The 24,911-nt window shown below is 43.3% G+C and overlaps 1 protein-coding gene across 1 annotated transcript in view; it reads left to right on the forward strand.

The window, feature by feature from the left end:
• Positions 1-24,911, forward strand: part of LOC120933158 (inositol polyphosphate-5-phosphatase A-like) — a 69,161-nt gene that overhangs the window by 28,608 nt on the left and 15,642 nt on the right. The window contains exons 5-6 of the mRNA XM_040346188.1: positions 21,008-21,071; positions 23,840-23,943. Of these exons, the coding sequence (XP_040202122.1) occupies positions 21,008-21,071; positions 23,840-23,943 (168 nt within the window). The remainder of the gene's footprint in view (positions 1-21,007; positions 21,072-23,839; positions 23,944-24,911) is intronic.

The raw sequence follows: 24,911 nt of genomic DNA on the forward strand, positions 1-24,911 counted from the left end.
CTGATGAGAAAGCAGGTAGGTATATAATGCCCACTGTGTCTCTACCAGTTTGTCCCCCTCTGGTTAATGTTGAAGCATTACCACTAAAAGGGACACCAGCCCAACAAATACAATTAGCACTGTCCCAGGTGGCCAATGCCCCCCTCCCCCTGGCCCAGTCCTTCCCTGCTGTAATTGCAGACGTTGGTCTTGTGTTAACCAGCTTTTGTTAGTTTTAAATTTTGCATACCCTACTACCTGTATGAAAAAGTAAAAAAACTCCCTTAACCACTTGCCGTCTGCCTTCCGCATATATACTGCAGCGGTTTGGCTGCGCAAGCTGACGTACATGTACGTTTGTCTGTGCATGTGATAGTGTGGACGCGCGCACTACAAATCTGGTGATGCGCGTTGTGCGACAGGTCACCTGTTTCACAAGCCGTTAATCATCGAACGGAAGCATAGGAACGCCCAGTCCTGCAGTCATCGGAACCCTGAGGCTGGGATAGGAACGCCCAGTCCCGGAGTCATCAGAACGCGGAAGCCCTGGACAAAATCCGGATATAAAGGTAAGTACAGAGAAAAAAGAAAAAAAAACCTGCCGAAAGTATGCCCTTACTATTGTACTATTAATGTAAAAAATTAGTTTTTAGGGTGAACCTCCACTTTAAGCATGCATGCAAGAGAGTGTGCTTAGCTGAAAAAACCCCTCCTCCTCTCCTTCCCTCCTTCTGAAGACTCCTGGGGTGTATGACATTTTTTTGACTAGGCAAGAAACCAGGAAGTAACTGTAGAAATCTAAAAATAAAAAAAAGGTAAAACGAGTAACTATTATATACTAAACTATATATTTACTAATGCTGGCAGCATGAGGATTAACAATAATCAATGTTGGTTGTACCACCGGACATAACAAAAGACGACTGAGCCAAGTATATAACTATCGGCTGAACAGTGAGTGTGTCCTACTAGATGCAGTCACTGTTTAGGTATTGACAGCCACAGGTGCAGCAGCTGTCTCATTACACTGTGGATGGAGAAATATATTAATATTTGGACTGAACAAGAGAATTCTAATGCCGCGTACACACGATTAGATTTTTTGTCGGAAAAACCTTGGATGGTTTTTCCAACGGAATTCTGCTCAAGCTTGGCTTGCATACACACGGTCACACAAAAGTTCTCTGAACTTCCGACCATCAAGAACGCGGTGACGTACAACACTACAACGAGCTGAGAAAATGAAGTTCAATGCTTCCGAGCATGCGTCAAATTGTTTTCGAGCATGCGTTTTGCGCGTCGGAATCACTACAGACGATCGGAATTTCCCATTTGAAAAATTAAGAACCTGCTCTCAATCTTTTGCTGGCGGAAATTCCGACAGCCGAAGTCCGATGGAGCATACACACGGTCGGAATTTCCGACCTAAAGATCACATCGGACTTTTGCTGTCGGAAAATCCGACCGTGTGCACGGGGCATAAGTGTTTATGTCTATCCTTATGCTAGCCATACATGGTTACGTTTTTCTTGTTCAGCGGGCTGAACTAAATAAAACTGAACTGATTCCCCCATCCACACATTCGGGAATCCTCCCTGCTGTATCGTATTCTGACAGTGGGACTCCCTCTCAGAATACACTGATCAGTGCTGCGGTTGATTGGCTGCATGCGCTGATTGAAGCAAAATTTTCCAACAAGCTGGTTCATGGTTCAAAATTTCGATTCGGGTATGGCCAGCTTCAATGTTCTCAGCCTGTAATAGGAAATGCTGTTGCTGGCAGGATCTTTGGATAAGAAAATAATTACACAGAAACAGATACAGGGAGGCATGATGCTAAAGATACTGTAAAATAGTTAAGTCGGCCATAGACAGTTCGAATCTAGGCTGGTTAAGCAGGAGCCGGCCGAGATTTTAACCATGTATGGGCAGGCTGAATGTACCGAAGTTGATTGATCGACTTGGGTACAAATAGCCTGAAGTATTTTACATTTAATTATTGCAAGCGGTTGTTATAGCTTTGGTGGCTATTGAACCCAGAGCTAAACAGTCTGTGGAAAAAAGAAATGTTCCTGGACTGCCGTACTCTGATAGGTGATTTATTGAAACAAAATAAACAAAGGATAAAATCCAAAGCTGTATAACATCCAAAAATTCATGCAACACTGCAATCAATGGTAAAAGGTGGACATAGGGGACAAAAAAGCCAACATGTTTCACATCATGGATAGATGCTTCTAGCAGCTATGACTAAGCATCTATCCATGATGTGAAACATGTTAGTTTTTTTTTTGCATATCTTTAGCACTGTAATAATAAAACTAGTTCCCAAAAAAGTGTCAAAAGTGTCAGCTAGGTCCACCGCAATGTCGCAGTCCCGCTAAAAATCGCTAATCGCCGCCATTACAAGTAAAAAATAAATAAATAAAATTGCCATAAATATATTTCTTAAATATACGCTTATTGGGATTTTTTTTACCAAAAATATGTAGCAGAATATATATTGGCCTAAATTGATTAAAGCGGAGGTTCACCCTAAATTTACACTTTTGCCCAATCAAACTGCTAGCCATAGTCTGTAAATAATCTGTTTGTTTTTTTTAAATCTCGATCCTTGCCCTATTTATGCTGCCTTATCTGAGCTGTCCATCAAAATCCACCGCGGGGAGTGGGCGTGTATGTTCTTTCTCCCCCGACCAGCGCTATGTCTCCTGACAATGCCAGGAGACGCGCTGTGCTGTGTCTCATCACAACGGGGCGGGTCATTATCATGACGCCAGCCGTTGCGATGGCAACTGTGCAGTGTTGACGGCGCAGATCGCCGTCAACACTGCACACGCGCGGGATAGAGCATTCACCGCATCCCGGAAGTAAACAGTGGTGGGCTTCAGGAGTGCCCACAAACAAGATGGAAACGTCCATCGATCTGTTTTCTAAAATATATTTTTTTCGGGAAATCGGAACGATCGTGGCTACATATATAGGAGTGGTGAGTGCAACCTTAGCTATACTAACAGCGGCAGAATCATCTTAAAAAAATAAATCGTATTCCCGCAGAACCACCGCTTTAAGAATTTTTTTTTTTACATTTTTTTATTGAATGTGTTTTATAGCAGCAAGTAAAAAATATATGTTTTTTTTTCTTTTCAAAATTGTCTTTTTATTTGGTTATAGCGCAAAAACAAAAAACAAAACGCAGAGGTGATCAAATGCCACCAAAAGAAAGCTCTATTTGTGTGAAAAAAGGGCATATATTTTATCTGGGTACAGTGTCGCACGGCCGCACAATTGTCAGTTAAAGCAACGTAGTGCCGTATCGCAAAAGGGGGTAAAAACTTCCGGGACTGAAGTGGTTAATAAAGCAAGGTTTTTTTCCCCCTATCTATATAGGAATCCTCCCCATTCCATTTGCTTGTAAAAAAAAAAAAAATCTCTGGTATTCTGAAATGGAATGTGGCCATTAATTACAATATACAATGCGATTTGGACCAGAGCTGTTCTCTGCTCCAAGTTTTATCATTTCATGTCTGATAAGGGAATGTGGTCCTATGACTACTTATCTACACCGGAATGAGAAAATTGTACATAATACAGATTACACGATTTACGAGCCATACAATTAGAACTGTTACAAATGTCAGGTGGATATTCACCTCAATGTTTGTAACCATGGCCATACAATGTGGGACACGATCTAGCTATAGTAGACACTTAAGCCCAGATTTACGTAGAAGCGTGCATCTTTGTGCGGGCGTAACGTATCCTATTTACGTTACGCCTCCGCAACTTTGTCAGGCAAGTGCATTATTCTCAAACCAAAGTTGCGGCGGCCTAGTGTAAATAGGCCGGCGTAAGCCCGCCTAATTCAAATGTGGAAGATGTGGGCGTGTGTTATGTAAATTTAATGTGACCCCACGCTGGCCCGACGTCCATACTTAACATTAGTATGCCTCATCTACGCCTCATATAGCAGGGGTAACTTTACGCCGGGAAAAGCCTAACGTAAACGGCGTATCTGTAATGCAACGGCCAGGCGTACGTTCGTGAATTGGCGTATCTAGCTGATTTACATAATTCTAGGCGTAAATCAGCGTACACGCCCCTAGCGGCCAGCGTAAATATGCAGTTAAGATACGACGGCGTAGGAGACTTACGCTGGTCGTATCTTATACAAATTCTGGCGTATCTGATTCTTTGAATCAGGCGCCAAGATACGACGGCTCAGACTCAGAGTTACGCCGGCGTATCTGGAGATACGCCGGCGTAACTCGTACGAGAATCTGGGCCTTACTGTATATAAAGGCCTGTCATAAAAACCCAAACCCAATCCCCCCACCACGCTGTGCATTCTGCTAGGCGATGTAGCTACAGATCACGGGGGCCATAAAGCAGAATTTTGCGAATGCCCCCCCAAAACCTGACAGTGATAAAGCTCTCATTGATCTCAAAGTGTCACTAAACCCAGGACCTGCATTCCCTATATCTGGTCTCCCACAGAACATGGAAATGCAATTATTTTAGTAAATATAAATTGCTAAATACCTTTTCTCATCAGCAGTATATAGCAGTCTTGTGACGTCTATCAGTGTCCGGGTTAAAGCTTGTAGGAGGAGTTTTCATTCTCCTCTGACTGTCCTGTGAGGTTGCGAGACCACGGACCATCTGTCTGCACAGTGCTGATTGGCCCTGTGCTGATTACATGCACCCGCCCAAGAAAAAAGAAAAAATCCAACAAAACAACAAACTGAGCATGTGCAGAGTTCCCCCCAAGGCTCTGTACTATCAGGAGATGGATTCGGGACAGTGGAAGAAGGGGGGGGGGAGGATCAGAGAGGACAGGATGAAATGGCCTTTTTATATAATGCAGAGGATTAATGAACCCCTTAGGTTTAACAGTGAGTATAACAAGCATGCTTTACTGCATATACAGACTGATTTAAGTGTTGTGGGTTTAGTAACACTTTAAGGCCTTGTTCGTATGGGTTTACTACAGAATACATGCTGAGTTTGCCTGCTCAGGGATGCACAGGTGTCCCTGCATCCTCATGCAAGCAGTCCCATCCATGACAAGTGGGATGCAGCGCTTGCACAGACACAGCAGCTGGAAGAATTCTTTTCTAGGCTCAATAAGCCTACACAGCACAAACTTTGTACACATCCTCCCCAAGCCGCAGCCTGGGGGAGAGAGAGCTCACTAGGCCACTCCCCAAGCTTGTATATCCTCCCCCAGCATGCACCACTCACAGGAAACTGCTAATGGTAGCCAGAGAGAACATAAAGACCCAATAGTACAAGATTTACTACAATCTCATAATTATTGCCCTAAATGACAGAGACACCTAGTGGCAGCAGTAGGGTACTGCAGCAATCTCAAAACCAAAAGAGAAAAACTACAAAAGATCCCAGACAAACTACTATCCAGGAAAGAAAATTAAATAGACACCCCTGAAATACAGGGTGGCTAGAGACACAATTTAAATTAGCTTCATATTCATTTATGCATTAAAAAAATGCAAACAATGAAAACATATCTGAATTTGACTTGGTATCAGCCTCTTGTAGATCAGACCTCAGTCTGAGAGAGAAAGAAGAAGGAGCCGGTCAGTTGTGCTGCAATGCTTATGTGCTAAGGGTTGTGTTGATAGGAGGAGAGATCAGAGTGACAGAGAGGCTCATCGGCCTGCTGCTTCTCCTTTCACTGTCCAGTCAAAATCAGGAGGAGGGATTATACATGTAAGCAGTGGTGTAGCGTGGGGGGTGCGAGGGGGGCCACCGCCCCCGGGCGCAAAATTTAGAGGGGCGCTGTCACGAGTGTGAAGAGGAGGGAGCGCCAACAACAGATGGGACATAGGAACATATGCATGATGTCACCACTCCAGGCTTTACCAGTCGTTATCAAGCACACTCTCCTCTTCCCTACAACCACTGCTGTCTCACATAGTGGATCATGTGACCAGACTAGAGATAGCTGAAAATAGGTAAGTCCATGGGTCAGGGGGGCGCAAATTACTTGCCTCACCCCAGGCGCTGACAACCCACGCTACGCCACTGCCTGTAAGTATTGCTTAGCGACCAGAGAAAAATCAGTTTCCTTGTCCTACCAGATTGAGATATTCTGTGTGGCAGAGCTGTTTAAACTTCAAAACTGGATGGACAGAAATTAGAAATCCTTTGGCAGATAAAGCAGTTCCCATATACAGTGGCCTGGATTCAAGAAGCAATTGCGCCTGTGTAACCATAGTTACACAGCGCAATTGCTTACTTGCCCTGGCGTAACGAATGCTCCTGATTCAGGAACCTCGTTGCGCCGACTGCAGCCTAAGATATGCGCGGCATAAGGCTCTTATGCCCGCATATCTTAGGCTGCATTCTTGCGATGGCCGCTAGGTGGCGTTCCCGTTGTGCTCAGCGTATAGTATGCAAATTGCATACTAACGCCGATTCACAACGTTACGCGAGCCCTGCGTACGCAGTTTACGTCGTTTCCGTACGGCGTTTTTCGCGTAAGGCTGCCCCTGCTATTAGCAGGGGCAGCCAATGTTACGTATAGCCGTCGTTCCTGCGTCGCGAAATTTCAAATTTACGTAGTTTGCGTAAGTGATTCGTGAATGGCGCTGGACGCCATTCACGTTCACTTTGAAGCAAATGACGTCCTTGCGACGTCATTTGCCGCAATGCACGTCGGGAAAGTTTCCCGACGGAGCATGCGCTCTACGATCGGCGCGGGAACGCGCCTAATTTTAATCATTTAAATTGCGCGCGCTTACGCCGGGCATTTTGCCGGCGCGCCCACGCAATTTACGGAGCTACTGCTCCGTGAATCAAGGGCAGCGCAGTAAATTTGCGGGGGCGCAGGGCAAAAACGTTGCCCTGCAACTCCGTAAAAAAAGCGCAATTGTACCTGAATCTAGCCCAGTATGTGTATGTATGGGTGGATATTGGTTTATGGTCAACCTCCCTTAAAAATGTCTCATCCTGTAATCAAAAAGCAATGCTCCGTTTATAAATGAAACGGTATAGTATGGCATTGCTGTAAGCTAGGCGGCTTTGCCCGCTGTTTCCCACACCAGCGTATGCTGATATCATATGACGTGATAATTGAGATATTGAAAAATGCATTGACCCATTTGATTATAAATGCAAATCAATAGATTTTTGTTGTCGTTCAGGCTCAGTGTAATGGATCATGAATAAACAAAAAATCATTCTAATGAGTAAGCCGGGTATTGTGGAGAAGAGGAAATAATCGGAGAAATAAATGGGTTCATTGTTTAAGTTATACGAAAAATCAATGTGTTGCAGTGGAAAGACACAGCGCTGGTCATAAATAAACGAAACTGGTGGTGCGGGTACTGACTCTGATCCACAGCATTTCTTTTCCTTTCTTGTCTTATATTTTGGTTATACATAGTATGTGCGCGTGTGTGCATGCATGCATATGTGCGTGCGTGTGACGTGTGCGCGCGCACGTGACGTGCGTGTGTGCATGCGTGCGTCTATTCAAAGAGGTTTACTGTGATTTGGCCACAGCATGTTGATCAGCAGAATTCAGTTGCATTATCTATCGCTTTGCTTTAATCCAGTTACCTGCCACCCCTAATTATAACACCCGTGGCTCTGCCATTCCTATTAGTCACCCCTACATTTCTTTGTTCTATGCAGAATCCTTGCTCCTTCTCTTCTCTGAGTGCCCCCATAGCAAACCGCTTGCTCTGGGCGCACTCGTGCGGGTGAACTCTCAAACTGGGCGGTGTGGGTTCATAGACACACACAGCCCGGTTTGACAACACCCCCCGCTCTCTTCACACTGGTTTTCACTGACAGCAGTGGGAGCCAGTGACATGTATACAGTAATCAGTGGGCTGGATTCAAGAAGCAATTGCGCCTGTGTAACCATAAGTTACACAGCGCAATTGCTTACTTGCCCCGGCGTAACGAATGCTCCTGATTCAGGAACCTCGTTACGCCGACTGCAGCCTAAGATATGCGCGGCATAAGGCTCTTATACCCGCATATCTTAGGCTGCATTCTTGCGATGGCCGCTAGGTGGCGTTCCCGCTGTGCTCAGCGTATAGTATGCAAATTGCATACTAACGCCGATTCACAACGTTACGCGAGCCCTGCGTACGCAATTTACGTCGTTTCCGTACGGCGGTTTTTGCGTAAGGCTGCCCCTGCTATTAGCAGGGGCAGCCAATGTTACGTATACCAGTCGTTCCCGCGTCGCGAAATTTGAAATTTACGTAGTTTGCGTAAGTGATTCGTGAATGGCACTGGACGCCATTCACGTTCACTTTGAAGCAAATGACGTCCTTGGGACGTCATTTGCCGCAATGCACGTCGGGAAAGTTTCCCGACGGAGCATGCGCTCTACGATCGGCGCGGGAACGCGCCTAATTTAAATGATTCCCGCCCCCTACGGGATCATTTAAATTGCGCGCGCTTACGCCGGGCATTTTGCCGGCAGGCCCACGCAATTTACGGAGCTACTGCTCTGTGAATCAAGGGCAGCGCAGTAAATTTGCGGGGGCGCAGGGCAAAAACATTGCCCTGCGCCTCTGTAAAAAAAGCGCAATTCTACTTGAATCCAGCCCAGTGCATTTTTATAGCACTGGTCGCTGTATAAATGTCACTGGTCCCAAAAAAGTGTCAAAAGTGTCCGATCTTTCCGCTGCAATGTCGCAGTCCCGCTAAAAATTGTTGATCACCACCATTACTAGTAAAAAAATTATAATAAAAATGACATAAATATATCCCCTTTTTTATGCAAACCAATCAATATACGCTTATTGCAATTTTTTTCCCAAAAATATATAGAAGAATACATATTGGCCTAAACTGATGAGAAAATTCGTTTTTTTTTTATTCGTTTTTTGGGATATTTTTTATAGTAAAAAATATTGTATTTTTTTACCAAAATTTACGGTCTTTTTTTGTTTATAGCGCAAAAAATAAAAACCGGAGAGGTGATCAAATACCACCAAAAGAAAGCTCTATTTGTGCGGGGAAAAGAACATCAATTTTGTTTGGGTGCAGCGTTGCAGGACGCCGCAATTGTCCGTTAAATCGACCCAGTGCCGTATCGCAAAAGAAATGGCCTGGTCATGAAGGGGGTCAAGTGGTTAAAAAGTGTTAGCGGCAGTTCAGCTTCGTTTTGTCAGTGTATCTAAATCTACTAGTACATCTAACCCTTCCCTCCCCCCAGATCAACAATACTGCTATCCAAACGAATCTCTGTTGCTCCTTTACCCAGAATGGAGACGACATAAGTGGGGCAGATCCTCAAAGAAATAACGGCGGCGTATCTCTTGATACGCCGCGTAATTTCAAATTTTGCGTGACGTATCTTTGTTTTGGTATCCACAAAACAAGATACGACGGCATCTGGGTTAGATCCGACAGGCGTACGCCTTAGTACGCCGTCGGATCTTAGATGCAATTTTCCGTCGTCCGCTAGGTGGCGTTTCCGTCGTATTCCGCATCGAGTATGCAAATTAGCTATTTCCGACGATCCACGAACGTACGAGCGGCCGTCGCATTTTTTTACGTTGTTTCCGTTCGGCTTTTTCCGGCGTATAGTTAAAGCTGCTATATGGTGGCGTACTCAATGTTAAGTATGGCCGTCGTTCCCGCGTATAATTTTGAAAATGTTACGTCGTTTGCGTAAGTCGTCCGTGAATGGGGCTGGACGCCATTTACGCATGCGCAGTTCGTTCGGCGCGGGCACGCGGTTCATTTAAATGAAACACGCCCCCTACCCGCCGAATTTGAATTCCGCGCCCTTACGCCGCGAGAGATACGCTACGCCGCCGTAACTTATGGCGCGGATTCAAACCAACTCAAAGTAAGTTACAGCGGCGTAGCGTATGTTACATACGCTGCGCCCAGCGCTGATGTATGTGGATCTGCCCCAGTGTGTTACTGGACAGATCACGGGTGAAAACAGAGGGGGGAAAAAAGCCTAAAAAGAAAACTAATGCAGCCACCACATTTAGGAATCGGTAAGCTGCAGTTTTAGAATTTTGGCTTTGGGTTAAATATCACTTTAAGGGACTGAGTTTAGATCTACTTTAACCACTTCCGGACCGCCGCATGTACATATACGTCGGCAGAATGGCATGGACAGGCACATGAACGTACTCTGCTTGACGTGGGTCGGGGGTCCGATCGGGACCCGCCCCCCCGGTACATGCGGCGGTTCCTGTAGCTTCAGGAGCGATCCGGGACGAGGGCGTGGCTATTCGTTTCTAGCCGCCCCCTCGCGATCGCGCCCCGGAGCTGAAGAACGGGGAGAGCCGTATGTAAACACGGCTTCCCCGTGCTTCACTATGGCGCTGCATCGATCGTGTGATCCCTTTTATTGGGAGACTCGATCGATGATGTCAGTCCTACAGCCACACCCCCCTACACTAGTAAACACATACTAGGTGAACCCTAACTCCTTCAGCGCCCCCTGTGGTTAACTCCCAAACTGCAACTGTCATTTTCACAATAAACAATGCAATTTAAATGCATTTTTTGCTGTGAAAATGACAATGGTCCCAAAAATGTGTCAAAATTGTCCGAAGTGTCCGCCATAATGTCGCAGTCACGAAAAAAATCGCTGATCGCCGCCATTAGTAGTAAAACAATAAATAAATAATAAAACTATCCCCTATTTTGTAAACGCTATAAATTTTGCGCAAACCAATCGATAAACGCTTATTGCGATTTTTTTTTACCAAAAATAGGTAGAAGAATACGTATCGGCCTAAACTGAGGGAAAAAAAAATTATATATGTTTTTGGAGGATATTTATTATAGCAAAAAGTAAAAAATATTGCATTTTTTTTAAAATTGTCGCTCTATTTTTGTTTATAGCGCAAAAAATAAAAACCTGCAGAGGTGATCAAATACCACCAAAAGAAAGCTCTATTTGTGGGAAAAAAAGGACGCCAATTTTGTTTGGGAGCCACGTCGCACGACCGCGCAATTGTCTGTTAAAGCGACGCAGTGCCGAATTGTAAAAACCCCTTGGGTCATTTAGCAGCATATTGGTCCGGTCCTTAAGTGGTTAAGGATCTGAGTGTACATGTGACAGTACTCTTTCTATTAGAAGGGTTCTTCTTTCTAAATCATCCATGAGCCTACTGTCTTCTCCCTCTATACAGAAACTTGTGAACCCCTGAAGTTAGTAAAGTCATGTAGTGTGCTGTGTGCGAGGCGGGGGTCACATTTATCTCCCCTCCTGTCTACCATAGTTAATAAATTTAGCTCTAGATTAAAAGTATTGATTATGTCAGCAGCGTGATAAATACGCAGAGGGAGGGAAAGCGATGGAGGTGTGCGGAGTATGAGGCGTGTGTGTAAATACTGTATGCAAGATATAGATGAACTCATATACCGAACTGAATGATTTCCTAGTGCTGGTGCAAAAGTCTACTTACAAATGCCGACATTTTATGGGGGAAATATAATGGGTTTACATGTTCATAAACAACAACATAAATCTGCACGCTCTCATCCAGGGGAGCTTTGTATGAATATCATACTGAGGACCCAAACACGGGAAATATGGAGGCTGTTATTGCTGAGCTCCCATTTTAAAGATGCTAGAAGCCTGGCTGTCATATTGATCCAATGGCTTCAGCATTTTCTAAGTCAGTGGCTCTTACAGCACAGGGTGACTTTATATGTAAAAACATACCTATACAAGAAAAGGGAATATACTTACCTTTACAGCAGCCTGTTTCTTTAAATTCTGCCTCTTCTTTGTTCCCCAGCTCCTTCCTTCTGAACTGAAGTCACATACTGCCAGGCAACTAGCATTTTCAGTAGTTCAGCAATGGTAGCTTCAATAATTAATTAAGTATAGGTTTACTTTAACCACTTAAGGACCGGACCAATATGCTACTAAATGACCCAAGGGGTTTTTACAATTCGGCACTGCGTCGCTTTAACTGACAATTGCGCGGTCGTGCAACGTGGCTCCCAAACAAAATTGGCGTCCTTTTTTCCCCACAAATAGAGCTTTCTTTTGGTGGTATTTGATCACCTCTGCGATTTTTATTTTTTGCGCTATAAACAAAAATAGAGCGACAATTTTGAAAAAAATTCAATATTTTTTACTTTTTGCGATAATAAATATCCCCCAAAAACATATATAAAACATTTTTTTTCCTCAATTTAGGCCGATACGTATTCTTCTACCTATTATTGGTAAAAAAAAAAGCAATAAGTGTTTATCGATTGCTTTGCGCAAAATTTATAGCGTTTACAAAATAGGGGATAGTTTTATTATTTATTTTTTACTACTAATGGCGGCGATCAGCGATTTTTTTCGTGACTGCGACATTATGGCGGACACTTCGGACAATTTTGACACATTTTTGGGACCATTGTCATTTTCACTGCAAAAAATGCATTTAAATTGCATTGTTTATTGTGAAAATGACAGTTGCAGTTTGGGAGTTAACCACAGGGGGCGCTGTAGGAGTTAGGGTTCACCTAGTGTGTGTTTACAACTGTAGGGGGGTGTGGCTGTAGGACTGACGTCATCGATCAAGTCTCCCTAATAAAAGGGATCACTCGATCGATGCGCCGCCACAGTGAAGCACGGGGAAGCCGTGTTTACATACGGCTCTCCCCGTTCTTCAGCTCCGGGGAGCGATCGCGAGGGGGCGGCTAGAAACGAATAGCCGCGCCGTCGTCCTGGATCGCTCCCCGCGGGAATCCGACCGCCGCATGTAGTGGGGGGGCCCCGATCGGACCCACGTCTAGGCAGCGACGTACAGGTACGCCAATGTGCCATTCTGCCGACGTACATATACATGCGGCGGTCTGGAAGTGGTTAAGCTAGTGCATTGTTAGTTCACTTACCTTTTCCTTCAATTTCCCTTCTAAATGTTTTTTTTCTTTGTTTTCTTTGTCTGAATTTCTCACTTCCTGTTCCTCCTCAGTAAGGTGTTTAGTAAGCTGTTCTAAATGACTTTCCACCGCTCGGATGATGGGGGCAAGCTTACTGAGGAGAAACAGGAAGTGAGAAATTCAAACAAAGAAAAAAAACATTTAGAAGGGAAATCAAAGAAAAAGGTAAGTGAACCAACAATGCACTAGCTTAAAGGAACCTATTTAGAAAATAAAAGACAAACTTTTACAACCCCTTTAAATTCTGCCTCTTCTTTGTTCCCCAGCTCCTTCCTTCTGAACTGAAGTCACATACTGCCAGGCAACTAGCATTTTCAGTAGTTCAGCAATGGTAGCTTCAATTGTTAATTTAGTATAGGTTTACTTTAATAATCTGCCACAATATACAGCCATTTTAACCAAAAATCTGAATTTTTGTATATCAGATTAACATCTAAATGAAGGCTTAGTCAATAAGGCAAATAGCAAAGTGCAGCAATTTATAATGTGTAGTCAGAATTCCTGTTTTAGTTTTATCAGTAGACCGAAATGGGATTGTTTACTATAGGTAAGCAGGTGAAACATGTGAATGGTTGCTTTGCAGTGTTTCTTTGTTCTCTCCTGCCTTAGGGAATAAATTCATATAGTTAGCTAGATTCAGATAGCTTTACGCCGGCGTATCAGTAGATACGCCGTCGTAACTCTGAATCTACGCCGTCCTAAATTTAAGCGTATTCTGGAAACCAGATACGCTTAAATTAGGCTAAGATACGAGCGGCGTAAGTCTCCTACGCCGTCGTATCTTAGGGTGCATATTTACGCTGGCCGCTAGGTGGCGCTTCCGTTGAGTTCGGTGTAGAATATGTAAATGACTAGATACGCCGATTCAGAAACGTACGTGCGCCCGGCGCATTTTTTTAAGTCGTTTACGTACGGCTTTTTCCGGCGTAAAGTTAGTCGAACAAATAGCTGGCCTAGTTAATGTTAAGTATGGCCGTCGTTCCCGCGTCGAAATTTGAAAATTTTACGTCGTTTGTGTAGGAGTGACACACTTGACCCCACTGCTGCCACCTGCCGTCTGGGGGTGACGGGAGTCCCCGGACAAAAGGATAACACACAGCACAGCCAAGCTAGAGCAGAGACTGCAAATTTAACAATTAAACTAGTTCGGAGCCAACTATTTCTGAACTTTCCCCTAAATTTCAAATAGCATCAGCTCCGAAAATGGGCAGGCGCTACACATACCACAGTGGAACCTCGGATTGCGAGTAACGCGGTTAACAAGCGTTTTTCAAAACAGGCACTGTATTTTCAAAAATCGTAACTCGGTTTGCGAGTGTTGTCTCGCAAAATGAGCACGATTCAGGCCAAAGCGGTGTGCAGTACCGCATTTGGCCTGAGGTGGGGGGCACCAGAGTCGAGCAGAGCCGAAGGTCGCCAATCGCAGCCGATCTGCGCCGTTCGGAAATGCAGAGGTTAGCTCGGCAATTCTCAGGAGCAAAGTCTTTCTGAGGTCAGCCGAGGTGTCCTTGGGCCTTTTCGGCTGTTTCCGAGGCTCTCCAGCGCCCCCCGCCTCTGGCCGCATGCGGTATTGCATGCCATTGAATTCAATGCTGAACAAAAAAAATTTGTTTCCATTGACTTCAATGGGGAAACTCGCTTTAATATGTGAGTACTTTGGATTGCGAGCATTCTCCTGGAACGGATTATGCTCGCAATCCGAGGTTCCACTGTATACTCTAATATAATATAATCTCATTTTTCGTTCAACCCTTTTATCACAGCAATAAGCACAAATGCATCAGCATGGCAAGGAGGCCCAAATGCCCAGCCACCGTGTATATGTGTTGCTGAGGTCTGTCCCATTGGCTCCCTCAGAACTTTGACCAAGCTATAGTGGACAGCTCACAGGCAACTATCAACTATTGGAAGCCCGCATGATCAGCAGCCCCTCTTTTTGGTCTTGAGCGTCACGGCCCATTTAAAGCAGCAGCTCCCAGTGAAAAAGGAGTTACATTTTTTTTTTTTCATTTTGTCTACAGGTTTGTTTTTTCGTTTACTGTAGACATTAGAGGTAGGTAGATAGCAGTTAGATGTGCAGGCATAATATGACCACCCGAATTTCCCACAAATCCCTTTATAAATGCTCATATTGTAGGCAAGAACACAGCCAGACACCTCTTTCATCAGTTTAGTGTGAGGTTAAAATAAAAACAAATGATCCAACATGGACAATCAGTCTTCTGGGAAGTCTGACGGGTTTGCTGTTGATCACAGATGTCTAAATCAGACTGGTTATTGATCATCTCACATCGCTGCCTTCTGTATTTATAAAATCGGTTATCCCACCTCAGAAAATGTTCTGTTGTCGGTTTCTACTTTCTAATCAGTGGTCCCTTTTCTATTCCTCACTAGTTTGCCCTTGTACAATCAGTTGTCTTTGTATTACTAGTTTCTCTTTTTATTCTCTCCAGTCTTTGCTCTCTTTTCCTCTTTAATTAGTCCTTTTATTTCTTCCAGTAATTTCTGTCCCTCTCACTAGTTAGTCCTCCTATTTCTTCCAGTCTTTGCTCTCTTCTTCACTAGTTAGTCCTCCTATTCCCTCCAGTCTTTGCTCTCTTCCTCACTAGTTAGTCCTCCTATTCCTTCCAGTCTTTGCTCTCTTCCTCACTAGTTAGTCCTCCTATTCCTTCCAGTCTTTGCTCTTTTCCTCACTGGTTAGTCCTCCTATTCCTTCCAGTCTTTGCTCTTTTCCTCACGAGTTAGTCATCCTATTCCTTCCAGTCTTTGCTCTCTTCCTCACTAGTTAGTCCTCCTATTCCTTCCAGTCTTTGCTCTCTTCCTCACTAGTTAGTCCTCCTATTCCTTCCAGTCTTTGCTCTCTTCCTCACTAGTTAGTCCTCCTATTCCTTCCAGTCTTTGCTCTCTTCCTCACTAGTTAGTCATCCTATTCCTTCCAGTCTTTGCTCTCTTCCTCACTAGTTAGTCCTCCTATTCCCTCCAGTCTTTGCTCTCTTCCTCACTAGTTAGTCCTCCTATTCCTTCCAGTCTTTGCTCTCTTCCTCACTAGTTAGTCCTCCTATTCCTTCCAGTCTTTGCTCCTCTTCCTCACTAGTTAGTCCTCCTATTCCTTCCAGTCTTTGCTCTCTTCCTCACTGGTTAGTCCTCCTATTCCTTCCAGTCTTTGCTCTCTTCCTCACTAGTTAGTCCTCCTATTCCCTCCAGTCTTTGCTCTCTTTCTCACTAGTTAGTCCTCCTATTCCTTCCAGTCTTTGCTCTCTTCCTCACTAGTTAGTCCTCCTATTCCTTCCAGTCTTTGCTCTCTTCCTCACTAGTTAGTCCTCCTATTCCTTCCAGTCTTTGCTCTCTTCCTCACTGGTTAGTCCTCCTATTCCTTCCAGTCTTTGCTCTCTTCCTCACTGGTTAGTCCTCCTATTCCTTCCAGTCTTTGCTCTCTTCCTCACTGGTTAGTCCTCTTATTGTTTCCAGTCTTTGCTCTCTTCCTCACTAGTTAGTCCTCCTATTCCTTCCAGTCTTTGTTCTCTTCCTCACTAGTTAGTCCTCCTATTCCTTCCAGTCATTTCTGTCCCTCTCACTCGTTAGTCCTCCTATTCCTTCCAGTCTTTGCTCTCTTCCTCACTGGTTAGTCCTCCAATTCCTTCCAGTCTTTGCTCTCTTCCTCACTAGTTAGTCCTCCTATTCCTTCCAGTCTTTGCTCTCTTCCTCACTGGTTAGTCCTCCTATTCCTTCCAGTCTTTGCTCTCTTCCTCACTGGTTAGTCCTTCTATTTCTTCCAGTCTTTGCTCTCTTCCTCACTGGTTAGTCCTCCTATTCCTTCCAGTCTTTGCTCTCTTCCTCACTAGTTAGTCCTTCTATTCCTTCCAGTCTTTGCTCTCTTCCTCACTAGTTAGTCCTCCTATTCCTTCCAGTCTTTGCTCTCTTCCTCACTGGTTAGTCCTCCTATTCCTTCCAGTCTTTGCTCTCTTCCTCACTAGTTAGTCCTCCTATTCCTTCCAGTCTTTGCTCTCTTCCTCACTGGTTAGTCCTCCTATTCCTTCCAGTCTTTGCTCTCTTCATCACTGGTTAGTCCTCCTATTCCTTCCAGTCTTTTCTCTCTTTCTCACTAGTTAGTCCTCCTATTACTTCCAGTCTTTTCTCTCTTCCTCAAAATAAGAAACCGCTGCACCTCACGTGGGCTCCAAGTAAAGTTTATTGGAATATGAAAATATATAAAATGACACCAGAGGACACCAGCAGTAGTCAAGGTAGACACAGAAATGTGCTTAATCTACAATAGTAATGATAATGATTAAGCACATTTCTGTTGTGTGAAACGCGTCTACATTGACCACTGCTGGTGTCCTCTGGTGTCATTTTGGATATTTTCATATTCCAATAAACTTTACTTGGAGCCCACGTGTGGTGCATCGGTTTCTTATTTTGACAATTTACTACGGAGGCGAGCCAGGGTTAGCACTCAGGTGTGTGTTCCACTGGGCGTATCAGTTACACCTGGAGTGGTGAGTTCTTTTCATTTAGACTTTGCTCTCCTCCTCACTACTTAATCCTCCTATTCCCTTCAGTCTTTGCTCTCTTCCTCACTTGTTTGTCATTCTATTCCCTTCGTTCTTTGCTCTCTTCCTCACTTGTTTGTCATTCTATTCCCTTCGTTCTTTGCTCTCTTCCTCACTAGTTAGTCCTCCTATTCCCTCCAGTCTTTGCTCTCGTCCTCACTAGTTAGTCCTCCTATTCCCTCCAGTCTTTGCGCTCTTCCTCACTAGGTAGTCCTGCTATTCCCACCAGTCTTTGCTCTCTTCTTCACTAGTTAGTCCTCCTATTTCCTCCAGTCTTTGCTCTCTTCTTTACTAGTTAGTCCTCCTATTGTCTCCAGTCTTTGCTCTCTTTTTTTACTAATTTGTTTTTCTATTCCCTATAGTCTTTGCTCTCTTGCTCACTAGTTAGCCCTTCTATTCCTTCCAATCGTTGCTCTCTTTCTCAATAGGTAGTGCTTCTATTTCCTCTGCTCATTGTTCTCTTCTTCACTAGTTAGTCCTTCTTTTACCTCCAATCTTTGCTCTCTTCCTCACTAGTTAGTCCTCCTATTCCCTCCAGTCTTTGCTCTCTTCCTCACTAGTTTGTCCTTCTTTTACCTCCAGTCTTTGCTCTCTTTTTCACTAGTTAGTCCTCCTATTGTCTCCAGTCTTTGCTCTCTTTTTCACTCATTTGTTATTCTATTCCCTACAGTCATTGCTCTCTTCCTCACTAGTTAGTGCTTCTATTCCCTCTGCTCATTGCTCTTCCTCACTAGTTAGTCCTCCTATTCCCTCTAGTCTTTGCTCTCTTCCTCACTGGTTATTCCTCCTAAGCCCTCCAGTCTTTGCTCTCTTCCTCACTAGTTAGTCCTCCTATTCCCTCCAGTCTTTGCTCTCTTCCTCACTAGTTAGTCCTCCTATTCCCTCCAGTCTTTGCTCTCTTCCTCACTAGTTAGTCCTCTTATTCTCTTCAGTCTTTGCTCTCTTCTTCACTAGTTAGTCCTCCTATTGTCTCCAGTCTTTGCTCTCTTTTTTTTACTAATTAGTTTTTCTATTCCCTACAGTCTTTGCTCTCTTCCTCACTAGTTAGCCCTTCTATTCCTTCCAGTCGTTGCCCTCTTTCTCAATAGGTAGTGCTTCTATTTCCTCTGCTCATTGTTCTCTTCTTCACTAGTTAGTCCTTCTTTTACCTCCAATCTTTGCTCTCTTCCTCACTAGTTAGTTATTCTATTCCCTCCAGTCTTTGCTCTCTTCCTCACTGGTTAGTCCTCCTATTCCTTTCAGTCTTTGCTCTCTTTCTCACTAGTTAGTCCTCTTATTGTTTCCAGTCTTTGCTCTCTTTTTCAATCATTTGTTATTCTATTCCCTAGTCATTGCTCTCTTCCTCACTAGTTAGTGCTTCTATTTCCTCTGCTCATTGCTCTCTTCCTCACTAGTTAGTCCTTCTTTTACCTCCAATCTTTGCTCTCTTCCTCACTAGTTAGTTATTCTATTCCCTCTAGTCAGCTGTCTTTTCCTCACTAGTTCATCCTTCTTTTCCCTCCAGTCAGCTATCTCTTCCTTTCTAGTTAGTCCTATTTCCTTCGTCAGCTGTCTCGTCATCACTAATTAGTCCTTCTTTTCTCTCCAGTCAGCTGTTTCTTCCTTTTTAGTTAGTCCTTTTATTCTCTCTGGTCAACTTGTCTCTTCTTCACTAGTTATTCCTTTTATTTCTGTCCAAGCATCGGTCTCTTCCTGTTTTATTCATTTTACTCCCAGCACTCAGCTGTCTCTTTGTTACTAGTTAGTCCTTCTCCAGTCACATGTCTCTTCCTCTTTCATCCTTCTATTCTCTCCAGAAGTCTCATCTTTAGAATTCCATTCATTTTTTTCTTTGGTCGGTATTCTCTCCTCTCTTCCCACCTGTCTGTCTGTGTGTCTCTCTCCGCTCTCCAGACTCTCTCTCGTGAGTTGTGGCTTTCTCTCCTCTGTCAGCGGTCTCTCCCTCTCTGGCGTGCACCGTTCCTCTCCCCAGGCAGCGCTGTCTCTTTCTCTTCTCACTCCTGGTTATTAACGCTCTTTTGATAGGCAATTATTTGGTGCTCTATATTTTTGCGACTCTCTCGTGCGAGACTCTGATTTATGAACATGTCTGAGAGTCTCTGCACCCCCTTCCACTCGAACAGCATCACTCTGTTAACCCTTCCTCTGCCAGACGCTCCCATCAAGTCTCTCAGTGCCTGTCTGAGCCCTGGTAGGCTTCATAGACATTTAGGGCAATGAGGCTTTATGTGGACCCTGAAGTATCTAACTGCCCATGTTTGCCATTTTAGTAGGCCGATTATTAAAAGGCATGATAGACAAAACAGAGGCATAGGGCAATTGTTCATATTTAGGTTTTCTTATTTTCTTTCTGTATACTGAATAATAAATCAGCAATAACCTTATACATTTCTCTTTTTTTTCCCTTTTTTTTTTCCTCTCAGTATCTCTGACCCCTGTTAATAATGATGCAAAGACCACTAATGTGTAGTAACCACAAACAGCCAATCGGACAACCACTTTTTTTACCCTGACTGCACAGAGTTTCTAAAGCTGATTTCTGATTGGATGCGATGGTTTACAACACATCACCAGTCATTTTGTAGCACGCTAAAAATAAAGCAGAATGACCTTCATATAAAAACAATCAGTCAGCAAAGTGTGTAATCTAATATCAACCAATTAGAAATCACCTTTCCTTGTTTAGATTATCCTGAGCGTTTCAAAGTTGATTGGCTTCCAATTTTAACTGCAGATTATTGCTGTTTGCTCTATTCTAAACATCCTGTAGACTTTATGTATTAGGGCAAATAACCATTAAAGCAATGCAATAAACCTCAGTGAAAAAAAAATAGTCATCTATCCATGGTCCATGAGCGCTGAACGGGTAAAGATGTCATTTCCTGGTTGCCGACGCTTATTGCACTTCATTGCCACTGCCCCCCTTTATTTTTTATAGAAGTTTTGTACAATATCTATAAGGAATGCAAGGAGCCTCTACATTGTGTGATGCTTTATTCCTCTTGTTTTTTTTAATGATTATATATAGTGAACGGTTACCCAGCAAAAAAAGTACAAAACATACCATACCATAGCATAGACACAATGCCCGGTGCAGGATTTGATAGGGTTATAAGAAACATATTGGTTGGGTTGTAGTCCCATATACACCTTCCCTAAATTCACATTCTGTGTACTTCTCCCTGCCCCCCCTCCATCTCCCTCCTCCTCCGCTTTTTTTCCCTCCCCTCCCTGTCTCTGTGGTATCCCTCTCTGACATAGCTCCAGACAGCTGTTAAACGACTTAATCTCTTAAAAATAGTTTTAATTTTCTGCCTCCTATTGATCGCCGGCTCCCAATTAATCAACCAAGTGGAGCAGTGAAGATGGGAGGTCCCAGTGTGCCCCCTAGGGCTGGTTGGGGGGCTGACGGGTTTACCTATATACACTTGTCTATAGAATAGACTATGAGTAACCTATGGAAGGTTACTTCATTAACCCCTGCCCTGCCAAAGACCCCAGTATTACATTAACCCTGTGCTGCTCATTGTAGTCAATGTTCTAACATATCTTACAATGTTTGTTTTTCAGGCTCTCGGCTCTGTCTATTTTATACACAGCTCTCTACGTACGGTTCAGATCTATGACTTTAAAGGTAAGGGTTAGAGGCTAGCATTGCAAGTGTTCTGCACCATATGTTTCCATTATTCTATATAATGCGCACACAGATTATAAATGAGGAAACTGGTATAACTAATGTGTAGTAGGTAGATGGGCAAAGTCACTATGTATACGTCTAGTATATGAACATTTGTAATGAGCTGGAAAACAGACTACAAGCAAGAACTTTTCATCCAGTATAGAACCTGACCTTTGAAATTCCCACAGACACGCTACAAAATCTTATGAAAATCCTTCCCTGAGGAATAGAGGCTATAAGTCATAAGGGGAGGACAACGCCATATTAAAGACTATGGCTTTGGAATGGTATGATCATGTCCAACAACCTCTTACAGGTCAGGTGTCCACAAAGGTTTGCCCATATATTGTACCAACTGCTCCTTGTATATACAGTGGGGAAAATAATTATTTGATCCCCTGCAGATTTTGTAAGTTTTCTCACTTACAAATAAATGAAGGGTCTATCATTTTTATCATGGGTGTATTTTAAATGATAGAGACAGAATATCAACCAAAAATCCTGAAAAAACAAATGCTATAAATTAAGTTTCAGTTCAGTGAGTATAATAAATATTTGATCCCCATGTAAAACATGACTTAGTACTTGGTGGAGAAACCCTTGTTGGCAAGCTCAGAGGTAAGGCGTTTCTTGTAGTTGGTGACCAGGTTTGCAGACATCTCAGGAGGGATTTTGGTCCACTCTTCTTTACAGATCTTCTCTAAATCCTTAAAGTTTATTGGCTGTCTCTTGACAACTTAAAGTTTTTACTCCCTCCATACATTTTCTATAGGATTAATGCCACTTTATGACCTTATTGTGCTTCTAGTGGTAGATGGGGGGTCTTCCAGCATGACAATGACCCAATACACTGCCAAGGCAACAATGGAGTGACTCAAGAAGAAGCACAATAAGGTCATAAAGTGGCATTAATCCTATAGAAAATGTATGGAGGGAGTAAAAACTTTAAGTTGTCAAGAGACAGCCAATAAACTTTAAGGATTTAGAGAAGATCTGTAAAGAAGAGTGGACCAAAATCCCTTCTGAGATGTGTGCAAACCTGATCACCAACTACAAGAAACGTCTTACCTCTGTGCTTGCCAACAAGGGTTTATCCACCAAGTACTAGGTCATGTTTTGCTTGGGGATCAAATAATTATTTTCCTCGCTGAACTGCAACTCAATTTATAACATTTGTATCATGTGTCTTTTTCCTGGATTTTGGTTGATATTCTGTATCTAACATTTAAAATATACCTATAATAAACAGTATAGACCCTTCATTTCTTTGAAAGTGGGCAAACTTACAAAATCTGCAGTGGTTCAAATAATTATTTTCCCAACTGTATGTAAAGAGTGGTATTATGGTCTCTATGTATTGATGGGGCTGACTTGTCCTATACTAATTAATAGAGCAAGACTGGCTTTGCCACTGTTTACTTTCAAAACTAATATTTCCCGTGTGCAAGTCTTAAAGAAAGGAAGCAGAGCTTTAGGTTCTGTTACCCCGCGTACCAAACTTTTAGTGTGGCATCCCATCCATAGAAAAAAAATTCTTGCTTGCTCCAATTTTTTCTTACATCTATACAGCTATTGGGGAGGCTGAGCACACATCTTTGTCAAACCTACCTCCCCAGGTTCGGTTCGCAGCAGAACTCGCAAACAGGCAAAAAATGTGTGCAAACTCGCAAACACTGTTAAAGTCTATGGGATACGAACGTGAAAAAACAAACGTGCTCATTTTAAAGGCTTATATGCAAGTTATTATCATAAAAAGGTGTTTGGGGACCTGGGTCATCAATGCAAAAAGTTTAAAAATGTCAGTTTTTTCAGGAGCAGTGATTTTAATAATGCTTAAAGGGGTTGTAAAGGTTTTTTTTTTATTTTCTAAATAGATTCCTTTAAGCTAGTTATGCAGGTCAGGTGCATGCTTTGGCCAATAAGCAGCCGTCAATGCACTGCAATCTTGCAGTGCATAATGGTGCGTTCCGTGGGCGCTCAAATTTCCCGCGAACGCCCCATAATGTTCTGAATTGGGCGAACACCCAATGTTCGACTCAAACTTACATTCCACTCGAACATCGGCTCATCCCTACTCCCCAGCTGCCGGTAAAGCATTTTTTTTTCAGTGCTCTGCAGTAAGGTACCTTTGTTGAATGAACCCCTGCAAAGACAAAAAAGTGAAAAGTGGATGACTGCGCTCAAATATGATAAGATAAGAGTTTATTAGGAACAAGCCATCAAAAACAGACACATACACAGCACTTTCAGGAAAGGAACAGCACTAACATTGCGGTGTTTTGCTCTAAAAACGCTTAATCGTAGATGCGACTAAGCGCTTGTAGCATGAAACGCGTCAACGTCAAAGCGGTTCCTTTCCTGAAAGTGCTGTGTATGTGTCTGTTTTGATGAATTGCTAAAACCAAGTAATAATTCTCATATCTGATAGATTCTTTAGCATCATATCTGCTGTAACTCCATAACCTAACATACTAGCCACTGCTTATAGGAATACAACATTTAAAAAAGAACACAAAAAAAACTCATGTTGGAACAATGTTCAGCATTTACCCTCCCTATCCTTCTCCTTATAGCATTTGATTTACTACTGAGGAAGTCAGAAATACAAGTTTTGCTTAATTTTCTAATGTTTTCTAAAATTCAGGAAAATAAAGCAACTGATTGGCTGTCACTGTGGACTACTATATAAAATGTCTTCACCTTTCTCCTTCTTTGCCTTTCAGACAGGAACTTCGTCTCTCTGTCTGGACAGACCATATGTATGGGCTCTCTTGAAGACTGCCACATTGTGCATAAGGAGAGATTCCCACAGGACTTCTGGACCGAGGTAATGAACTGCCCATAAATGTCAAGACAAATGTGTTGAGGCTCAAAGGGAATGTGTGCTTTATCCATGACAAAGTAACTTGGCCACTATAATTGAGACCTCCCCAAAGAACTGTACCTACTTTCCTTTCACTTCCTCTCCCTGGACTCGTGGCTCACACAAGGTTGTCATATGCTCCCCCATAATCAGAAGTATCAGGCATTTCCTTTGCCTCCTGGTACTGAACAGAGCAGATGGGGAATAAAAGAGAAATACTAAAGTCTATGTTTTAAAAATAAGTTAAAAAGAGGTAATACTTACCTGCTTTGTGCATAAATATTTCACAGAACACACCCTCCTTAGGCTCCTTTGCTTTTCTGGCAGTCTCCCACCGGCACTATTAGTTTCTCACTGCTCCAGGTGCTTCCTTAGAAAGCCACGTGTTGAGAAGACACCTGTGCGTGCACGTTCCAAAGCCAGGCTGTGTGCATCCATAGACAAAGACAGAGCCGTTAAAGCATGCCCACGCTCCATCTTCAAAGGAGTTTGATTGGCAGCAGCAGGAGCTGGAGCCAGTGACTGTGATGGAACAGGAATAGGATAATTGTTTAGGGACAGGGGGGCTAGAACAGTTAGTGGGGTGTTATTTACCTTAATGCAGTTTTAGACATATGCGCCCAAGACAGATCATTTGCGGGTAATCGCCAAATAACAATTTCATGCTAGTGGCTGCAATTAGCTTGCGAGAGCCTCCCATTGTTTTCAATAAGGGTACCTCCCGCAGCTAATCAATGGTACACACTGCTGGGTTTCTCACAGGTACACACTGTCACATTAAAACGCAGGTATGAATGTAGCCTAAAACATCATGCAGTGCACCACAGCGCTTCATACCAATGCACATGCCTTGATCTGTGCTTAACACACACTTTGCGGTGTGAATGGACCCTTTAAATGATTTTGATATCAAATAAAAATGATTAAATATA

The sequence above is a fragment of the Rana temporaria genome, chromosome 3 (genome assembly GCF_905171775.1).
Source record: "Rana temporaria chromosome 3, aRanTem1.1, whole genome shotgun sequence".
In the NCBI taxonomy this organism is placed as follows: Eukaryota; Metazoa; Chordata; class Amphibia; order Anura; family Ranidae; genus Rana; species Rana temporaria.